General features: G+C 44.3%; 1 protein-coding gene across 1 annotated transcript in view; it reads right to left on the bottom strand.

The window, feature by feature from the left end:
* The window catches only part of Acer3 (alkaline ceramidase 3), an 80294-nt gene extending 74126 nt beyond the window's left edge, over positions 1 to 6168 (bottom strand). Inside the window, exon 1 of the mRNA XM_021167164.3 lies at positions 5994 to 6168. Within this exon, the coding sequence (XP_021022823.1) occupies positions 5994 to 6096 (103 nt within the window). The 5' untranslated portion in view covers positions 6097 to 6168. The remainder of the gene's footprint in view (positions 1 to 5993) is intronic.
* Positions 6169 to 19791: the final 13623 nt, after the last annotated feature.

The following is a 19791-nucleotide window of genomic DNA, read 5'->3' as shown; positions in this document are numbered from 1 at the left end:
AGAATTCTCTTAGGACATGCAAAGTGGCTCAATGGGTAAAGGTACCTGCCATCAAGTGAGAGGACCTAAGTTAATCCCCAAGTCTCAGGTGGTAGAAAACAGAATTGACTCTTGCAAAGTGTCCTTTGATGGCCACATGCATATGCACACATACACAATAAATAAATAAATAAATAAATAAATAAATAAATAAATAAGAAATTTAACAAAAGAATTATCTTCTTTAAGGTGTCAGGAATGTCACATCTGCCAGTCCACAAATACTCAGGACTAAAAGACTCCTAATGAATGATTACTCAACTTATTTCAAGAAAAATGGAAGAAGCCTGAGAAAAGAAAAGGAAAAAAAAAAGTAAGAAAGCAGATACCCCTAGTGACATATTTATGAGAGACATCTAGTCAAAGCTTTTCATGCAGAGCTACATAGGAAAAGAAACAAACACCTTAGCCGGGCAGAGGTGGCGCACGCCTTTAATCCCAGCACTTGGGAGGCAGAGGCAGGTGGATTTCTGAGTTCAAGGCCAGCCTGGTCTACAGAGTGAGTTCCAGGACAGCCAGGACTGCACAGAGAAACCCTGTCTCGAAAAACCAAAAAAAGAAAAAAAAAAAAAAAAAAAAGAAACAAACAAACACCTTTCTCCTACCTAAGTGAATCTTATAGCAGTCATGGAGACTGAGGGCTGCCTACTTCCTTCTGTGTGAATCCTATAAACAGGATTGAAGAGTGGCAACAAATCCATTAGGAAATACAATACTTAGCTCAAACCATCCCAACTCCAGAACAAAAGGGAGATGATGAGTGCCAATCATTCTTTCCATCAGTAAAGGTGTAGCCAATCATCTTCCTCTGACAAATGAAAGTCATAACTAAGAATTTAAAAATATTCTTTAGCTTTTTGAAAATTAACTTCTTTAAAATGTAAATCTTATACATTCTTCTATCAAATACATTTTTAAATGAATTTCACTTGAAAGGAGCAGTGTAAACAGGCCTAGTATCTCAGGCCTGCAATCATAGCTACTCTGAAGGCTAAGGCAATAAGTTCAAGGCCTGTCTGAACTACACATAGTGACTTCAAGGCTAGCTAGGGCAAATTAGTGAGATTCTGTCTCAAAATAAAAAACAGAAAGTTAAGCTCTAGATCAGTGGTATGGATGGATGGATAGATAGAGATACATACATACATATACACACACACACACATACACACATATAGAGGGTCAGATAGACACATAGAAATGTAGACATTTAAGTATAAGTACATAGATACAGCTCAGCATGCATCCATTTCTAGGTTCAACCTCTAGTCTTGAGGGGGAAGTACCTACTGGCCTTTCCAACTATATGGACAGAGAGCTGCCTATACATAAGAGTTTTACAGTCTGAGTCAATGACTAAAGAGTTCAATATATATTTACTAAATGAAAAATCCTGAAAAAAATTAAAGGCAGGGTTTCACAATGCCTAGGGTGGCTTCAAACTAACTAAGACTAGTCTTGTACTTCTGACTCACCTGTCTCTACCTCCCAAGTCCTGGAATTATAAACATGAGCCACCACACCCAGATCCCTAAATAATTTTTGATTGAGTAATTTCTTCTCTAAGTCAATAAAAAGCTTAGAACTCTCCTCTTCCTTTAGGCAATATTTCTTCCATTAAACGCCTAGTACTTAAAATGCCACTTTCTGTAATGTGGTAGATTAAGGCGGTAACTTCTTTCAGACCTAATTTCTCTTTTTAAAATAGGGTTGCATCACCCTCTTAATAGGAATGTTTGAGAATTATTAATACACAGACACTCTTCATGTAGCAAGTAGAGCTCCAATATGTACATATTTTAGTTTGACAGAATTTAGGTAAATAAAACCAATCCAACTAAATATATTACAATCTTTACTGCTAGATCTTCAACCTACATATAACTACATAAATATTTTTTGTGTGTAACCAACTAAGTCAATTCTTTCAAAGTTGATTACTTTCAAAGTCACTGAATAACTAGCCAACAGTGAGGAAAGAGCAAACAACAAACTTCAATTGATAGAAATTCCAAACAAATGTAATCAGAGATACAAGAGAAACCATGGAAATATTGATGCTGCTATCATTTAAGAGGCTAAAGCTATACTGCCTAAGGAACTTAGTTAAGGCAAACTTACCAAAAAAAGAACACAACAGTTGTGGGGGAAAACAGTAAAGATAACTCAGAAGAATGATACTGACCAACAGCAAACAAAACAAAGTCAATTCGGAGAGGCCCTTGATCTTGCAAAGATTATATGCCCCAATACAGGGGAATACCAGGGCCAGGAAGCGGGAGTGGGTGGGTTGGAGAGCAGGTTGGGGGGAGGGTATAAGGGACTTTTGGGACAGCATTTGAATTGTAAATGAAAAAAAATATCTAATAAAAAATTTGTTTAAAAAAAAAAAACTAAGTCAATTCTAACTAAAGGAAGTCTTGGAAATATTTTCATAATCCAGAAAGTGCAAAGAATAAAACTCTAAATAAAAGATTATCCAAACTCAGAAAGGATTTGTCAATGCACAAGAAATACATTCATTCCACATTACATGATGAGAAGGCGAGCACTGTTTAAACTACATTTGATAAGTTATTTTACAAAGAAATAAAACATTCTTGTGTATGTGGTAGCAGAGGAACAAGTGGAGAGGTCAGAGGACCACTTGTGAGAGTCAGTTCTCTCCCACCTTGTATGTTTGGTTGGCAGTAGGTAAGTGAGCCATCTTGCCAGTCCTGTTTGACAAAAGCTTTTAAAGTTTGCAAAACAACTATAACTTTTCAACTATTGATTATAAGATTGCTTTAGGGCCACCAAGCCTGATAAACTAAGTTTGGTCCCTGGAACCCACATGGTGGAAGGAAAGAACTGACTTCTGCAACTTAGTTTGCATTGTTATTTGGATAGTCTCATATAAAACAGGAACCATTTACCCCTACAACTTTAGGCACATTGAGGGGCTTGTTATCTCTTAGCTAAAGAATCTCTACCCTTTCCACTGGTCCTTACAATCTTTTCAAATAAAAAGTTCTAATCGATATAGGCTGATATTTAAAAGACTTTTAGGACTGAGAGTTACCCCTGCCACATCTATAGCTCCCCAAGCTCAATTATGACCCAAAATACACACACTGAATGGCAAAAGATGGCTGAATAACTTGAATGGTAGACCAGTTTATCTTTTGTGATAATATAGAATTTCACGTCTGTTCTCCCTTGAATGCAAGGCCAAAAAAATAACTGATGGAGAATCAAATGTGCATAATAGATTTAGAGTGCAATCTCAACCTGAATACTCTTTCAATACAACTTACTGCAAGCTTAAATAAATAGCTTCATATGCTCCTGGGCTAGAGAGATGGTTGAGCCATTGAAGGCTAGGCTTACAACCAAAAATAAAAGAAATATATACTCTTTCCAGGGATTGAGTCTCACTCTTGTGGTATCAGCCTTGGGATGCTAAGACAGGAAGAGTATCAAAAGTTTGTGGTCAGCCCAGCCTATACATTGAACCCCTAGAGCATCTGGGCTAGAAACCTTTCTCAAAACAGAACAAGTTAAAAATTAAAAATTAACAAACATTTCAAGTTCTTAGTCTGTGAAATGGGAATAATAATACCTTCTTCGTAGAATTACTGCAAACTCAAAAGAGATATAAACATATCAAACTATGGTACACAGTGAGTTCTTAGATAATTACTTTTGCTATCCTTGATAATACTATCACTAAAACTCATTAATGTAAACATGATAGAACTACACTTGTCGGAAATACACGGTATTATTAATCACCCTTTGCTTGCTTGCTTATTTTGTTTTGAGAAAGTGTTTCATAGAGCAGAGCCTGCTCTAGAACTCCTCATTTTCCTGCTTCTACCACTAAGTGCTGGAATTGTAGGCATGTGCCAACACACTCAGCCTTTTAAATCTGCATACTATATTCAAAGGCTAAATCCTCACACTCCAAATAACGATATCTACCACTACGTTATATGCTCAAACAATCTGTCTCAACTTCCTTCGGGTCATCTTCTCCCAAGGTAGTACACAAAGGGTTGCCAACACATCCATTTACTCTCTTCATGCAACCCCTTTGATTGCTATGTCTAAACCTTCCTACAGTCTACTCAGTTTCCTTTTCTGAGGACATGAAGAAGTAAACCATTTCCCATTTCTCAGAGCTATTTGCCAAAACACTAGTATCTTCCTCTCTCACAGTTCAACTGTTCTCACATGACTCAACTGCCAGTTTTCTCTTTTGATTCTAATCTAAAACCCTGGTTCTAAACCAAAAGTTTTTATTACTAATGTAGATTAATAAAACTGCAAAAGGCTAATACCTTTACTACACGATCCCTTCCTAAAATAAATGACTTAAGTGAGTGATGCCTATTTAGCACTTTCAATGACAAATGGCTCTTGTTCTTACTCCCATGCCAACTTGTTCCATGCCAGTATCATTGCTTAGAAAGTTTTGTCTTATGAAACAAAAATCTTTCCCCTTGCAGTTATTTTATTCTATCCACTGCACCTAATTCTACAATCTAGAGAAAGTGAATGAACTCCAAGCCCATCCAATATTTGAAGACCCCAAGAGAAAAAAAAATAACAAGCTACATACTTTCAGCTTAAAGAACATGATTTTAAGTCTCCCTGGCAGTCATGAGCCTCTGGTATTCTTGCCAAAGCTGTCTAAAAACTAACAAAGTGCTTCTTTTGCCAATGTTTGGGTTGCCAAGTAATTACCCTATAAATGATCCCCTTTGCCCATTTTCTCCTTTACTGTATAAAAACTATTTATTTAAACTAGTGGTTCTGACGCTCAGTCTAAATCATGGCCTCAAGGGCATGGGACTAACGTCCTGAAAAACTACAAGACTTTCTCATCTGACCTGAAACTCGTCCTCCAGAAGAACTTAAGAACAGAACGTTAGCTAAGAGTTTTGCCTCACGGCCTAATAAAGTGGATCCATTCAAAAGGAGGCAGTAGCAACCAAAGACTATTCTCTGTTCCTTGCCAGAAACCAAAAAAGAACGTGTTCTCAAAAGCTAACCAAAGCGGATGGAAGAAGTGGCTGATTTCTTTCTTGCCTGGTTGGAATAATCATGTAGAAAACACCCACCCACCCACACACACACACACACACACACACACACACACCGAGAAAACCCTAATCTGGCTAGTAATGCTGGTCTCCAGCAGCAGCAAATCGTGAACTCTAAAAGTGCTTTCATAGAAATAAGTGTCCCCAGATGACCACTAGCCCCTAGAAAGTCTGATAAGCTAGATGCAGTGGGGAAGCAGGGAGAGGTAGTCTCTTGGGGGAGCAGCTGCGGAAGGTAGTGACTAGGTGCTCTGGCTGCCACCTCTGGGGCAAGATGAACAGTGATCTCTAGTAGAAGGCACCGGGTAGGGATGGCAATAGGAGTGAGAATGGGGGTGGGAGGCTCCGGGATTGAGAAACGGTAACTGTCTCCTGGAAGTGAGTGGTCTGCCGAGAACGGACAGATGAAGGGAAGGCCCCTGAAGAGTTTTCCCGGATTGAGGGAGGATGAAGCCAGTGAGCGCCCCTTTCTCTGTGCCCGGCTGGCTGAGGCCGGGTAGCAGCATTCGGGCCCTCCGGGCAGAGACCTCCTCAGCCCCGAGCGACTTCAGGGCGGGCAGTGGCCGGCCTGGCAGCGGCCGCGCTCAGGTAAGAACTCCTATACCCAGCGGCACGCCTCACGCTCTCATCCGAGGTCCAGGCGCGGCTCGTACGTCCCTTTCGTCCCCAACCTGAAGGCCCCCAGGAGCCAGTCCAGGCACCACTGGCGGCCACGTCGGCTCCCCGGCGTCCCACGGCCGCGCACGCCTAGCTGCCGCTCGCGGGCCCGGCCTGGAGCCTACCCTCGCCGCCAGGTTCGCCCTCCGCGTTCTCCCACACGTCTCCCCTCAGCGCGCGCCCTCGCTCCCCGCCTCAGGCTCCACTCACAGAACTCAGCGACGAACAAGGTCACCACATAGTTCTCCTCACACCAGTCCAATGTGGAGGTCGTGGGGCCCCAGTAGCCTTTGCGGTCCACAGCCGGAGCCATCGCGCTGACGCCCCACACACCCTGCTCGGCCGCTCTCGGGCCGGCTCAGGCAACGCGCGCTCTCCCGCTCCCTCCTCCCTTACCCAAAGGGCAGGGGCGGAGCTAGAGCCGTCACTGAACCTGCCCAGAGGCAGGCCCCGCCCACCGAGCCTCTGGGCCGTCCCGCCCCCTGCCCAGTCCCACCCACCGCTCCCGGGGCAGGCGCAAATGACCCATCCTGATGGTGCGGGGGTGGTCTGTAGCTCTTGGACCCTGGGTGGGAATCCGGAGAAGTGGGAGAGGTTGTTATCAGCCAGAGGAGTTAGGGAAAGGGGCGAGGGGAGCCCGGCCGACCCCGACGTGAGGGTGAAGTAAGCTCGGAGGCTTCCAGTACCCACTTTTCCGTCAGGATGGGACCAAGCCTCTATTAGTGTGGGGGCAGTCTGTTTTAACTGGGGCAAGAATGAGAGGAAACCTTTCTCTGTCAAGGTTAAACTTGCACAATGAGACACCTCAGTGACTAACTCAGACCACGGACCTCAAACGAGGGAGGAGACTAGTAACACCACCCCCAGGCAGCTCCAGAGATACCCAGGAAGTCACTCTGAGTGAAAGGGACAACAACTCAGAATGTACAGAATAAATTTAAACCAGGTATTGGGATCCTCTAAAAGGATACACTGGGGGGCTGGAGTGATGGCTCAGCTGTTAGGAGCATTGACTGGACTTCCAGAGGTCCTGAGTTCAATTTCCAGCAACCACATGGTGTCTCACAACCATCTGTAATGAGAGCCAATGCCCTCTTCTGGGGTGTCTGAAGGCAGCTACAGTGTACCCACATACAATAAATAAATAAATAAATAAATAAATAAATAAATAAATAAATAAATAAATCTTTTTTTAAAAAAAAAAAGTATACACTGAGTAAAGTACTAAAAAGTCTGTGGCTTCCCTTTAGGCCATGCACAGCATTTTCTGCCTTCTTTAGTGAGCTTTTCTCCCTTGTCACCTCCACACTGGGCTATTAAAGTCCGTGAAATGGCTCAACGGTTTTAGCTAAAGGCACTCACCATGCAAGCCTGGCAGGCTGAGCCTGAGCTCAGGAACCCATGTAAAATACAAGGAGAGAACCGACTTCATAAAGTTGCCCTCAGACCTCCGTACAGGCAACATAGCACATGTGTCTGCACACACACACACACACACACATGGGGGGGCACAATAATAATAATAACTAAAAACTTAAAAAATAATGGATGCATCCTGCTGCCTTTTGTGTTCGGCTCCATCAAACTTTCCCTATGCTATGAAGATGCCGACTCCCCCACTTTTCTTTAAAATTTTGCTCCTTGAAGACCTCCCTGGCTTTCACACCTGAGAGCCTTTTGTCCTGCGTTCTTATCCCACACTCATGACACCATGAATAGAGACACTTCCCATACTTTGTGAGCCAGCCTGCAAGATTCTGTCTGGCCACACTGTGCAGAACAGGGATATACAATTGTTATTTTCTAAATGAGTCAGGTGAGCTGCAACCAAAGGGGAGGGGGCCAGAGATGTGCATCATTATTCACAATTGGATGTCATTCAAATAGGTTTATCAGAGGTGAGCCATTGAAAGTCAGGGTACATTTGTATTTGCTTTAAATGTGCGTGTGTGTGTGTGTGTGTATGTGTGTGTATAATATATATATATATATTTATATATTAGTTAAGCTAGACAGTGGTGGTTCATGCCTTTAATCCCAGCACTCTCAAAAAGCAGAGGCAGGCAGATCTCTGAGTTCAAACCCAGCTGAGCCTATGAGTGAACTCTAGGAAAGCCAGGACTGTGTAGAGAAACAGTCTCAAAAAATGTTTTATTAATTTATTTTTTATTTTGTGTGTATAAGTGCTTTGCTTGTATGTATCTGTGCATGTACTCCCCAAGGAGACCAGAGGGGGCATCATACTCTCCAACTGGAGTTACAGTTAGTTGTGAGCTGCCAAATGGTGCTGGAAATTCAACTCAGGTTCTCCGGAAGAGCAGCCAGTTCTCTAACCACTAAGCTTGCTCTTCAGCTCCTATATTTACTTTTCAACTAACAGAAAGAACCCCAGCTTTGAAAGCTTTCAACAGGCGACTACTTCCCAAAATGACAAAGAAGTCCACTCAGCAGTATGTTTGGTTTTGCTTTGTTTCTCTCTGTGGAAAACGAATGACACCTGAAGTTTACCTCTGGCCTGCATACACACACTCGTGCACATGTATCAGCACACACACGAACACTCACAGAAGATCATATTATGTGGGAACTGACGAAAATGAACTGGATGTCTACTGGAAACCAAGCCTTGAGCTCAAGGGTGGGAAGGCACCGTAGGAGAGCAACACTTCTGTATTTTTAACTGCCAAAATGAAACTCAACAAGACACCCTAACGAGGGAAGCTACCAAACTAGTATTGCAACAAATGCTTAATAAACATCTCTCACCTATCAGATAGTGTGGTAGGCAATAGAAGAGTTCAAAGCAGACTTACATAGCCCATGGATCCAAATGGCTGTAACAACCCTAGTACCTAACGCACCCTGCTCCTAAATAATTTTGAAATCTAACAGTCCTATAACTCAAGTACTGTCTTGATCATATGCTGAAACTGAACTGGTGAACTAAAATTACCTCCCTAGGACACCTGGATAATAGCTGGGACCCTAGGCAGTCTAATGAGAGGGTCACATTTGTATCTCCTGTGCCTAGCTGGTCCTCTAGGAGCTCAGAGGAAGGAGGTCTGAGCTGAGCTGACAAGGAGATTGTAGGCTAAGGACCAGCACTGTGGTGGGCTCACTTTCCACCTGGTATGGAGAAACAAGGCCTGGCAGATCTGCAGGAGCGATTCCATTTGAAGCCCAAAGAATCTTAAGCAAGAGCCTGATGTAGGTACATTTGCCAAAAGAAGGGTAGATAACATTGATGTGGGTACATTTCTGAAGGGAGGGCAGATAACATTGATGGGATACGTTTGTTGGAGGAAGGGCAGATCAATATAACTGGGCAAGACCTGAAGCTCTTGAACTGGTGAAACACACTATTGATGAAGCACACATTTCCCAGATCCTCAACATATAGAACTCAGTAGGATTTGTAAGCAACTTTAAGAAAGGGTTAAGGAGGAGGGACAAGATGGAGAGTTTGGGCTCTAGCCATTGCCCAGCAGTTGCTGGGCAAAGCAGAAATTGACTCCGGGTGCTATGAGTTGGACAGTCTGTAAGAGAATGTGTGGAGAGACATTTCTAGGCAAGAAAACAGCATGCAAGGGCTTGAAAGGGCAAGAGAAAGGCAAACAGAATGAGGCACTTAGAGTGCTGTGCTTGTGTGCAGAGGTGGGGGCAGGGGAAGAACGACCATTAGCCAAAGGATTGAAAGCTCTGACCTGATACACGCTTACTGTGTGTATCCCAGCAAAAAAACAAAGCGGGCAGCGGGGGATGGCGAATGGCGAGGTAAATGTCCAAACGTGTGTGATAGGCAGGTCATGTTTCCAGGTTTGGAGGAGAGGAAAATCAGGCAAGTCAAAGGGCTGTGGCAATAACTTCAATGAAGGCTGTCCAGGTCTCATTAAATTGCACCATAGCCCCGGGCTGCTCTTCCACCAGCTTTTCTTCCGTCAGGCCGGAAACCTAGGGCTCACTGATTCATGAGAAACAAAGGGGAGCAGAGGTTTCCAGATCAGCACCTGAGCCCGACATGTGCCAGCTGGGAGGTAATCACTACACAGGACCAGAGCCAGCAAAGCTTTGCTTAAGCACCTTGAATGTGATAACAAAATAATGTCCCAGGGTCAAGGAGTCACTGATTAACCCCAAATGGATTGTTTCATTTTGAATGAGATTATAGAAATGCCAACAATATCAAAATAACCTAAGGATTCCTGCCCTAGGAAGAGGCACGCCTCCTTTCAACATCACCTAGGAGCCAGCCCTCTCAGTCCCTGAACTCGAAAGGACCATTTATAGGTGTGTACCTCTAAGTGCCCATTCTTTACATCTGCCACACAGCTGTCAGTTACCACCTCCATACTGGCTTGGATCTCAATCTCCAACCCACATCTGTATCTAGGGCTTTAGCTCTTGAACCAATTAAGATCATATTTTGCTAGAAATGACATCAAATGGAAGAATTGTTCCAGCATCTTAACTAAAGAAAGGAATTTTTTTTCTTCAAGTAGTAGAGGGTCCAAGTTCCTACCTCATCTGCCCAATGCAGAAAGTCTTTAATTCTTACTCTAAAGCTTTGAGCCCCATGCACAGGATAGCTGCTGCTTGTCTGAGCATCCAATTGTGATCAGCAGCGGGAGGAAGGGCAAGGGCAGAAGGCACATCGGAAGCTGTCCTTTCTTATGAAGAAGACAATATCCCTTCTAGAACTTTCACCCCAGGGTACCTATTTACAACTATTTGGAAAGAAGCCACTGTGGGAGCTCAGAGACTGTGACAGAGAATCTGTGGAGGCTGGGAGGAGATTCTAGGAAAGAGTTTGAACGGGGCTGTCACCAAACAAAACCGGCTTCTCTCAGGAAAGAACTCATCCAAATGACCTTCTGAGCAGTCCCATAGGATATTTCACAAGGATCTCAAATTCAGTGTGTTTTAAAACTGACCCTCTCACTTCCCCTAGCGTTCTGGCTTCTCCACTGGTGCTTTCTTTACCATGAGGATAAAATGCAGAGCCATTGACCCAGTTTGCTGAAGAAAGAAATAATGAGCGACTGACAGCCAGTTGTCCCATCCTGTCACATTTGTTTGACCAGTGACTAGCTCCTGTGGTCACACTCTGTCCACTTCCCTCTTCCCTCAACCTTGCCTCTGTGGAAGCCCTCATTGTCTGTGCTCTAACAGGCCTGAAGAAAGTATTGCCTTGTCCTATCTCACAACAACTTCTTTATGTGATGGCTGCCAGAGGACCTGTTCCTAAACTCAAAACTATCGACATCCTTCTCCAAGTAATAACTGTGATTTCCCACTAATTATAGAATAAATATCTATATTCAAATATCCTGATATTACCTGCAGCTCTTACCGGGTTCTGTCAGCTCTGTGGCCTTGTCATCAGATTTCTAAAATATTCTCTCTTGGTCTTAAAAAGGTCTCTTGGTCTCCTCTTGCTCTTGGGGAAACTGTCCCTATCCTTCTGTAACTTCAGTCTCTGTACTGTAAACTACTGTGGTCCTGTGTTCCTCCCCCAGGACAAACACTGTCCTCCAACTTCCCAGCAGAATTATGGTTTGTACTATTTCATGAACCTGAAGAAGCAAATTGTCCCATGAAGTGTGTGCCTTGAGCAAGCCGCATGGGTCATTGTGAGACAGAACCCCAGAGCCTGGTCCAGACAGCATCAGAACAAGAAAAGTGTCTTGGTCTCCAGTATGTTCCTAGTGTTCAGAACAGTACTAGGTACAAACTTAACCACCTGTCCACCTCCAAACCACTGGCCTCACTCTATTCTGCATTGTCTCAGCTCTACAAAACAATGACAACTAGTTACAGGGTAGCAAACTGATATCAGCCACATCAACTGACAAATCTGCCAAACTCTTCCAATAATTCTTGTGATCTTCTACATCCCAAGTGCTGGGATTACAGCTAAGTGCTACTTACCATGTATCTTTAATTCATCCTGGTACTTGAACCCAGGGCCTTGCGCATGCTAGGCGAGCACTCTGTCAACTGGGTAACATCCCCAGCAGTGCCTTTCCATTATGGCCAAGACTTTTTCCAGTTCTAACTCTTTAACACCTTCTAAAAGGGAGGAAGAGGAGGGGGAGGAGGAGGGACAAAGGAAAAGAAAAAAGAAGAAAAGAAAAGAAAAGTCAAACATTCCACAACCAACTGTAACTCTAGTCACAGTGTTCTAGTGCTCTCTTCTGTCCTCCATGGGTATCTGCGCCCACAAGATACATAAACATACATGTAGGCATCGTGCACACACAGAAAGTAAACGCTTTCTTTAAAAGAATGTTAAGCACATCGTGGTGGTGTGAGTGAGAATGGCTACCATAGGCTCTTATGTCTGAAGACTTGGTCCCCAGTTGGTGGAACTGCCTGGGGAGGATTAGTTTGTTTCTCAGGACCCTTGTAGTCACAAAAGAGAACTGACCCCTGCAGGTTGTCCTCTGACCTCCACACGAATATCATGGCATGGGCTGATGTACACAGATACACATGTGCACTAACTAAATAAACAACGTAAATTTAAATTTAAAAAGAACTGGGCAGTGCTGGCGCACACCTTTAATCCCAGCACTTGGGAGGCAGAGGCAGGCAGATCTCTGAGTCTGAGGCCAGCCTGGTCTACAGAGTGAGTTCCAGGACAGTCAGGGCTATACAGAGAAACCCTGTCTTGGGGAAAAAAACTGAAGCAAATAAAGGTTGTTGATTATCCTTTATCCAAAATTCTTGTAACCAAAACCAATTTCATTTATGTGTATTGATATCTTAACTCACATGTGTGTCTGTGTACCACTTGCATGTCTGGTGCTTAAATAGGTCAGAAGAGAGCATCAGACACCCTGCAACTAGAGTTACAGATGATTGTGAGCCACTATATGGTTGCTGGGAATGGAATGTGGGTCCTCTGGAAGAGCTGCCAGTGCTCTTAACCTCTAAGTCATCTCTCTGACCCCTGTACAATATTTTTAAAGCACCTACATTCCCACCATATGAGGCACCCAGTCATTGCTCAAAAAACATTAGATTTTGGAGAATGTTGAATTTTTTGATTGGGAACAGTCAATCTGTATAAGAAAATACTTACATGTTACTAAGCTGATTGAGTGTGGAAATCATGTTATTCTGTGTGTGTGTGTGTGTGTGTGTGTGTGTGTGTGTGTGTGTGTGCGTGCGTGCGTGCGTGCATGCATGCATGGGTGTGAGTGTGGGTGTGCCTTAAGTAGGTAATAATTCATAAAAGCTTCCTTAAGATTAGAGATGCTTGGGAGTCCAGAACTTCTCCAACTCTCCCTTAAGCCATTCCTGCCTCCTGCTGCCTGTCAACAGCTGCCTCTCTGGCTTCTTGGCTGCCTGGGATCTATTCTCTTAGGGACTTTTTAGCACGATTGAGTTCCAGCACAGAGTCCAGCGAGCCTGGACACTTGCAGTTCTACTCTGCAGCTCCTCCCATGTCCATAGTGGGTACTCCTGCTCCCAAGTGCAGCTGAGCCCCAACCTAGAGCCAGATGAGTTCTGGAGCCTTGCTGAGCCAGAGTCTGAATCTGATCATTGCCCTGTCTAACTCTGGCTAGGATGGAGGCCTGAGCCATGGGGAGGCAGAGATCAGCAGCCTATGTTCCTTCTTGCCTGCTGGGTCGTATGCCAACTCTTTGTGTTCACTTTGGAGCCAATGCATGCCTTGTGGTGTGTTGTGCAATCTCTTAACCTTGCTATTGCAAACCTCAGCCAATAACAATGGGTTCACAGGGCACCACAAATTCCCATTTTTAAAAGGTCAGGAGAAGTGGCTCATTGGGTAAAGGTACTTGCTACCAAGCCTGACAATAAAACCCCTGGAACACCAATGGTAGAAGGAAAATCCCCACTTGTGTTCTGTGGTACGTTCACATAAACACATGTAATAAACAAAGTTTTAATGAAAAAACACATTTATCTCAAATAAATAAAATGTAATTTAAAATTTTAAATACCAATAAAAGGTAGCCATTTCAATATAAAAAAACTCACCCTAGGGAGTGGCTTGCAGGTCATTTGGTTGCCTAAAATTAAGGTTTAAAATTACTGTGTAAACCGGGCGTGGTGGCGCACGCCTTTAATCCCAGCACTCGGGAGGCAGAGGCAGGAGAATTTCTGAGTTCAAGGCCAGCCTGGTCTACAAAGTGAGTTCCAGGACAGCCAGAGCTATACGGAGAAACCCTGTCTCAAAAAACCAAAAAAGAAAAATAATAATAATAATAAAATTACTGTGTAAATCTCAATCGGGTGGCTTGCCTAATGCAAAGACTTGGTGGAAGTCTGGGGCAACTAACACATAGTAGGGCTCATTCCCAATCAGGCTAAGGTTCCAGTAGAGCTAACAAAGTGTTCCCACTGGAATGAGGCACCAATTGAGCCTCTTCGCTTCCTCCTTGGACAATTAGCACTGACTCCACCAGGAACTGCCCACCAGGGTGAACTCTTTCAAAGTTATTCCAGAATTTAAACAAAGTTAATTGAGAATTGTTTTCTACCTTGTAAAATATGAAACATTGTTTCTCTAGGGGCTTACACAGGGCCAGGACTTAGTCCATCTGAGCTGTTATAACAAAATATCTCACACCGGGTAATTTATAAACAACAGAAATTTAATTCCCACTCTTCTGGAGGCTGGGAAGTCCAAGGCTTTAGCAGATGTGTTATTACCTAAGACTCACATGGGAGACAGCCAGCTCCTGGAAATTGCTCTCTGACTTCTGCACACCTCATGGTGTGTGCCTAGGTATGTGACTACATTGGTGGGTTGCTTGCCTAGCGTACACAGCGCTCTGGATCTGATCATCAGCGCCACATGAATTAGGCACATGCTTAGAATCCAAGCACTTGGGGGACAACGCAAAAGAACCAGAAGTCAAGGTTATCTTTGGCTATATACCAAATTCTTAGGCAACCAAGTCTATAGAGAGCTTGTCTCAAAAACAAGCAAACAGCAACAAAAACCAGGTCTTTTGATGGTGATTTGGGTTTTAAGGAACCATAAAACTTTGTAGCTTGGTACCTGAGGGTGGAGTGAAGGTTCATGTATGAGAAAAGAGCTCAGATTATGATCTGTAGATAAAGCAAACTGCTGTGGGTAAACCCTTGCACACGTACTCTGAGAAATCTCAAAACAAAACAACCGCACACCTCCAGTCAAGCAGAGGAAGATTGATTAAGAGCTATATCTAAGAGTGGGGAAGTTCATGTGCTCTTATTTCTGCATTGTCTCTTGGGTGAGTGAGCAATCTTCTGCATGCACACACAGCAAGCCCTTTGCTTTAGGGCAAGGAAGTAGGAACCACTCATCAACCCGGGATTAGAGGCAGATACAGGTAGTGTGGGCCCAAGCAAGGGGCTAGCATTTATTGAACCCTGACTGTGTCTAAGGCATTTGATGCACCTTTCCCCATTAAATCCTTTATTTTTTGCTTTGCTTTATCTGTTTGTTTATTGTGGTACTAGGAATCAAATACAGGACCCCAAGCATGTGCGGCAGGTGCCCTACTACTGAGCTAAATTCCCAGGGGTTTTTGTTTGTTTGTTTGTTTTCCTATTGTTTATTTTGAGACTGTGTCTCACTAAGTTGCTTGGGCTGGCCTTGAACTCCCACTACAGCCTAAGTAAGGCTAGGATTTGCTATTCTCCAACCTTTACCTCCTAGTAGCTGGGATTATAGGCCTATGCCACCAAGCCCAGAGGAATCCCTATTTATTTGTTTGTTTATTTATTTATTTAAGGGATTGCTGCCCATTCGCATACAAGATGCTCAGCATTTGGGAAATCAGTCAGTCTGTGAAGACCACCCAGTAACTAGGGATGAAGCTGGACCTCACAGGCTAACTCACCAAGCTGCCTGTCAACCCATGGTTTTAAATAAAGCGTCATGGAAGAAGTGGCTTCACATGGTAGAAAGCAAGGGCTCTGGAACAAGATATGTTAACTTTAGCTCAGGGTGTATCTCTCATCTCTGGGTCCTCGTTTTCTTTTCTGTAAAGTCAGGAGAGTGACACCACACACACTCTGCTGCTTATGTGCTGCTTAAACTTCAAAGAGCTACTACGATGTAAAGGGTGATGTAGTGTTTAGGAAGCTAAGGGAATTAGGCCCAGGATGATGCTAGATGTTACACCCCAGAGAGATAGAATAGAGGGTATGGCTTGGCTCACCTGGAGCAGTATTTTAAAACAAATCATTAAACGGGAATTAATCTAGGCATTGCATGGGAATTGCATCCCAATTGCATGGCTTGGGTGAGAATTGATCCTTTCATAATATATGTGTCACTTTCTTTTTGCGGAAACCATGAACTGGGAGAAGGCAGCAAGTGAAGCAGGTTCTTTGTAACCTGAGATAGAGGGTGCTACAAGTCCCTGGAGAGGTGCTCCAGAATCCCTGTGGATGAAAGAGCCAGGCCCCAGCTCAGAGAGCTCTCCTGAAGGCTGACAGCTGCAAAGGACAGAGTAGCCCAGTAATCTGTAGGGCTGTGGGTAGCCAGAGGGCAGTGAAGAGGAGGTTCCTGGCTTTGCACTAACTAGATGGGCAGTCAGATCAGAGGATGGGGGAGAGGGGATGGGAGATGGGGAATGGGGCTAGAAGGGAGAGTCTAGTAGGATACTGTGGGGAAGGCAACGGATTGTGGGGTTAGGACTTGTCTGTAGAGGCTGTGTTGATGTGGGAGACTGGAGCAAGGTTGAAAGTTCAAGCCTAGCCTGAACCACAAAAAGCAAAAGCAAAAACCTGCTCAAGGGGCTATGGAGGTAGTTCTGTGGAGCTACCCTAGCAGTGGTGAGACCCCAATCCCACAAACAAAATCAACCACTCAAGGCAGATGGTGTTTCCCAAAGATGGCTGCATTAACTCATGACAGTCCCAGTGTGACACTGGCATACTGCCACAGACGTCCACTGACAAATAGTCTATTCGCTGTCCTTGAACTGTGCAAGTGAGTCTGTGTAACTGAGAAAATGATACTTTGGTGCTGGGTCACACTTCAAAGGATTGTTGTCATTGGGGACCTCAGGTGGTAGAACCTCCATTTGACTTGGAAGTAAAGGGAGACTGAGGGACAGAGGAAGGACACTGACAGAAAAGGGAGAGGAGCAGATAAGATGAGAAGAGAACATTAGAGGAATATGTAGGGAAGGATACAGAATTCCAGAATGCATTTATGAACACTTTCTTCATGACTATGTTTAGAAGAAGCATCCTTCATTGAAATATATACAAAAATATATATTTTTTAAAAATCCTAGAAGCCAGGTATGGTGGCACACATCTTTTATCCCAGCATTCAGGAGGTAGCATCATGTGGATCTCTGTGACTGCTAAGCCTGCCAGGGCTACACAGTAAATTCCAAGCCAGGCAGGGAAATATAACATAACCCTGTCTCAATTTTTAAAAGGGAAGAAAAGAAGGAAAAGCTGGTCTGGTGGCCCATACCTGTAATCCAACTCCTGGCTGGCTGAAGCAGGATTTTGAGTTCAAGACTAGCTTATGCTATATGGTGAGGAGACCCTGTCTCAAAAAGAAAAAAAGAAAGAAAGAGAGAGGGGGGAGGGAGGGAGAGAGGGAGGGAGGGAGGGAGGCAGAGAGAGAGAGAGAGAGAGAGAGAGAGAGAGAGAGAGAGAGAGAGAGAGAGAGAGAGAGAGAGAGAGAGAGAAAAGAAAAGAATATATTTGATATACTTACCTTAGAATAATATGATATAGAATATTTTCTGCTCTCCCATCTCTCTGCTCCTATGGCTTCACTGTTCTCTATTCCCTGCTAACTTCCTCTGTCCTTTAGCTTCGTCTCATCTGCCACTCCTCTTGGGTCTTGGGACAGCCTGACTCACAGAGGAAGCTAACCTCTGCTAGTACTGACCCTTCCCAGCTGCTCCCTACAACAGTCCAGAACTAAGAGCAAAGTAGGGCAGAGTGGCAGAAATCTTGTTCCAAAAGACAAAAGAAGCCATCCTATCCAGAAAAATAAAAATATACAGATTCTCAACAGCAGTAATGAACTGGGAGACCTACTCCTTGGGAGTTAGTGCTGTGGTGACATATTCAAGGAGGTGTCTCCGAACAATGGTGACCAACTTTCCTCATGGAGAAGAATGACTTCATGTGAACACACAGGAGGGCCAGGAACCCCGACATCAGGCTAGCAAATAGGCAGCAACTAACCAAAGGGCACTGTCTCCCAGAAACCCAGAGATCAATCATGTTTGTGAGACCACACTGAATGTCAATGTCCCTGAACTCAGCCACCTCCTGCCTAGAGGTAACTATATAATAATAGCATTTGGAAAGGAGAGAAAAGGGGAAAAAAAGTCACCAAGCTTCAAAGGTCAGAAACAAAACAGGGCAGCTAGGTGGGGTGGCACACATCTGTAGTTCCAGCTCAGGAGGCTGAAGCAGGGCTGCAAATTTGATGTCAGAGTCAGCCTGTGTTTACAGAAGGAGACCCCAACTCACTTCTCCAGAAGAAAACTGCATGGGGCTGTTTGGCATTAGAAATAGCTCAGGACTGGGCTATCCCAAAAGTTGTTTCCTGTTTGTAGGATAAGTTCTTCTAGCTGGGCTGTCTTGTCTGGCCCCAGTGGGAGAAGAAGGGCCTAGTCTTGCAGAGACTTGAAGTGCCAGGGTAGTGATAGGGGGTACCCAGGAGGACCCTCACTAGCTTAAAGGATAAGGGGAGGAAGGGTGGAGGAACGGTTGTGGGAGGGATGACCGGAAGGTGGGCAGTGAGCGGGATATAAAGTAAATAAGTAAAATATATATATAAATGTGTGTGTGTGTGTGTGTATAAAATAAAAATAAACAAAATTCAGTCTGATATAAAAGAAAAAGAAATAGCTCAGGAGACATGAGGGAGTAGCTGAGAGTGGAAAGGCGAAGCTAGACCCAAGAGGAGTGTGACAGAAACTTTGGGTGTGGCAATGGGGTGCTTGTACAAGGTGCTTGGGTGGATCTGAGACAGAAAGGAAGCTGGTGGAAGGCTGCTGACAACAACCTGCATACAAAATGATGCAGGGTTGGTTGGTCTCCCTCAGCAGCAGGAGACTGGGAGGCAAGAAGCTCTTTTCAGGACATCTTTACAAAGAAGAACAGATGTTACAGAAGACTGGGGCCTCGTCTACTGGATTTGGGTTACATTTGGGAGTGCTCGGGAAACCATGCAAAAGTGTGAGAGAGAAAGGAGGAAGAGAGATGCAGGAGGCATGGGGAAGTGAGAGCAGCTCCTGATCACGTAGTCTTTGAGTGCCCGTTTGTAGTGGCTATTCCTGGTTGTCAACTTGACTATATTTGGAATGAACTACAATCCAGAATTGGAAGGCCCACCAGTGACCCTTATCTGGAGGCTGGGAGATAGAAGTTTCCAATCTGGATCTTGCTATGGAGATCTTGAGGCATAGTGGCTATGGATTCCAGAAGATTAAGTCTCTGAGTTCAAGGTCATCTGGGATTAAAGCTCTCACTCCTTTGCCTGCTTGCTGTGTGGGACTGAGTAACTGCTAGATCCTTGGACTTCCATTCACAGCTACAACTGAACCATTGTTGGGAATTGGGCTGCAGACTGTAAGTTCTGTGACTCTAGAGAACCCTGACTAATACACCGTTTGATTCACAAAGGAAGATAGACACAGCACAAGGCCTGGGGCGGCTCGTGTATGAGAAGTGCTGCAGAGTCAGGCTGTGAGAACGTGAGAAAATAATCTTGGCGTCTTTGGGTGTGAGATGCTCTGGGGAGACCACCATGGTAGGGAAACACAGGGTAAAGGTGCAGAGATGCCAAAGTCCAAGGAATTGTGGTTTGGGTGTGGAGCAGAGGCTAAGAAGAGGCAGAAAGAAGACATGGCTAAGGCAGTCCGGGGGGGGGGGGAGCCTCAAACACTCTCCTGGGGAACAGGGGTGGGAGGATGGTCAGCCCTAGAGGTGCAAAGAGGCATCTGAGCAAGGTAGGGGTATGGTCTGGGTTGTGGAGGGTCTCCTGTGATATTTGATACAG

The sequence above is a fragment of the Mus caroli genome, unplaced genomic scaffold (genome assembly GCF_978045245.1).
Source record: "Mus caroli unplaced genomic scaffold, Mus_caroli_1 scaffold_8, whole genome shotgun sequence".
NCBI lineage: Eukaryota > Metazoa > Chordata > Mammalia > Rodentia > Muridae > Mus > Mus caroli.
This window is presented reverse-complemented; position numbering and strand designations above follow the sequence as displayed.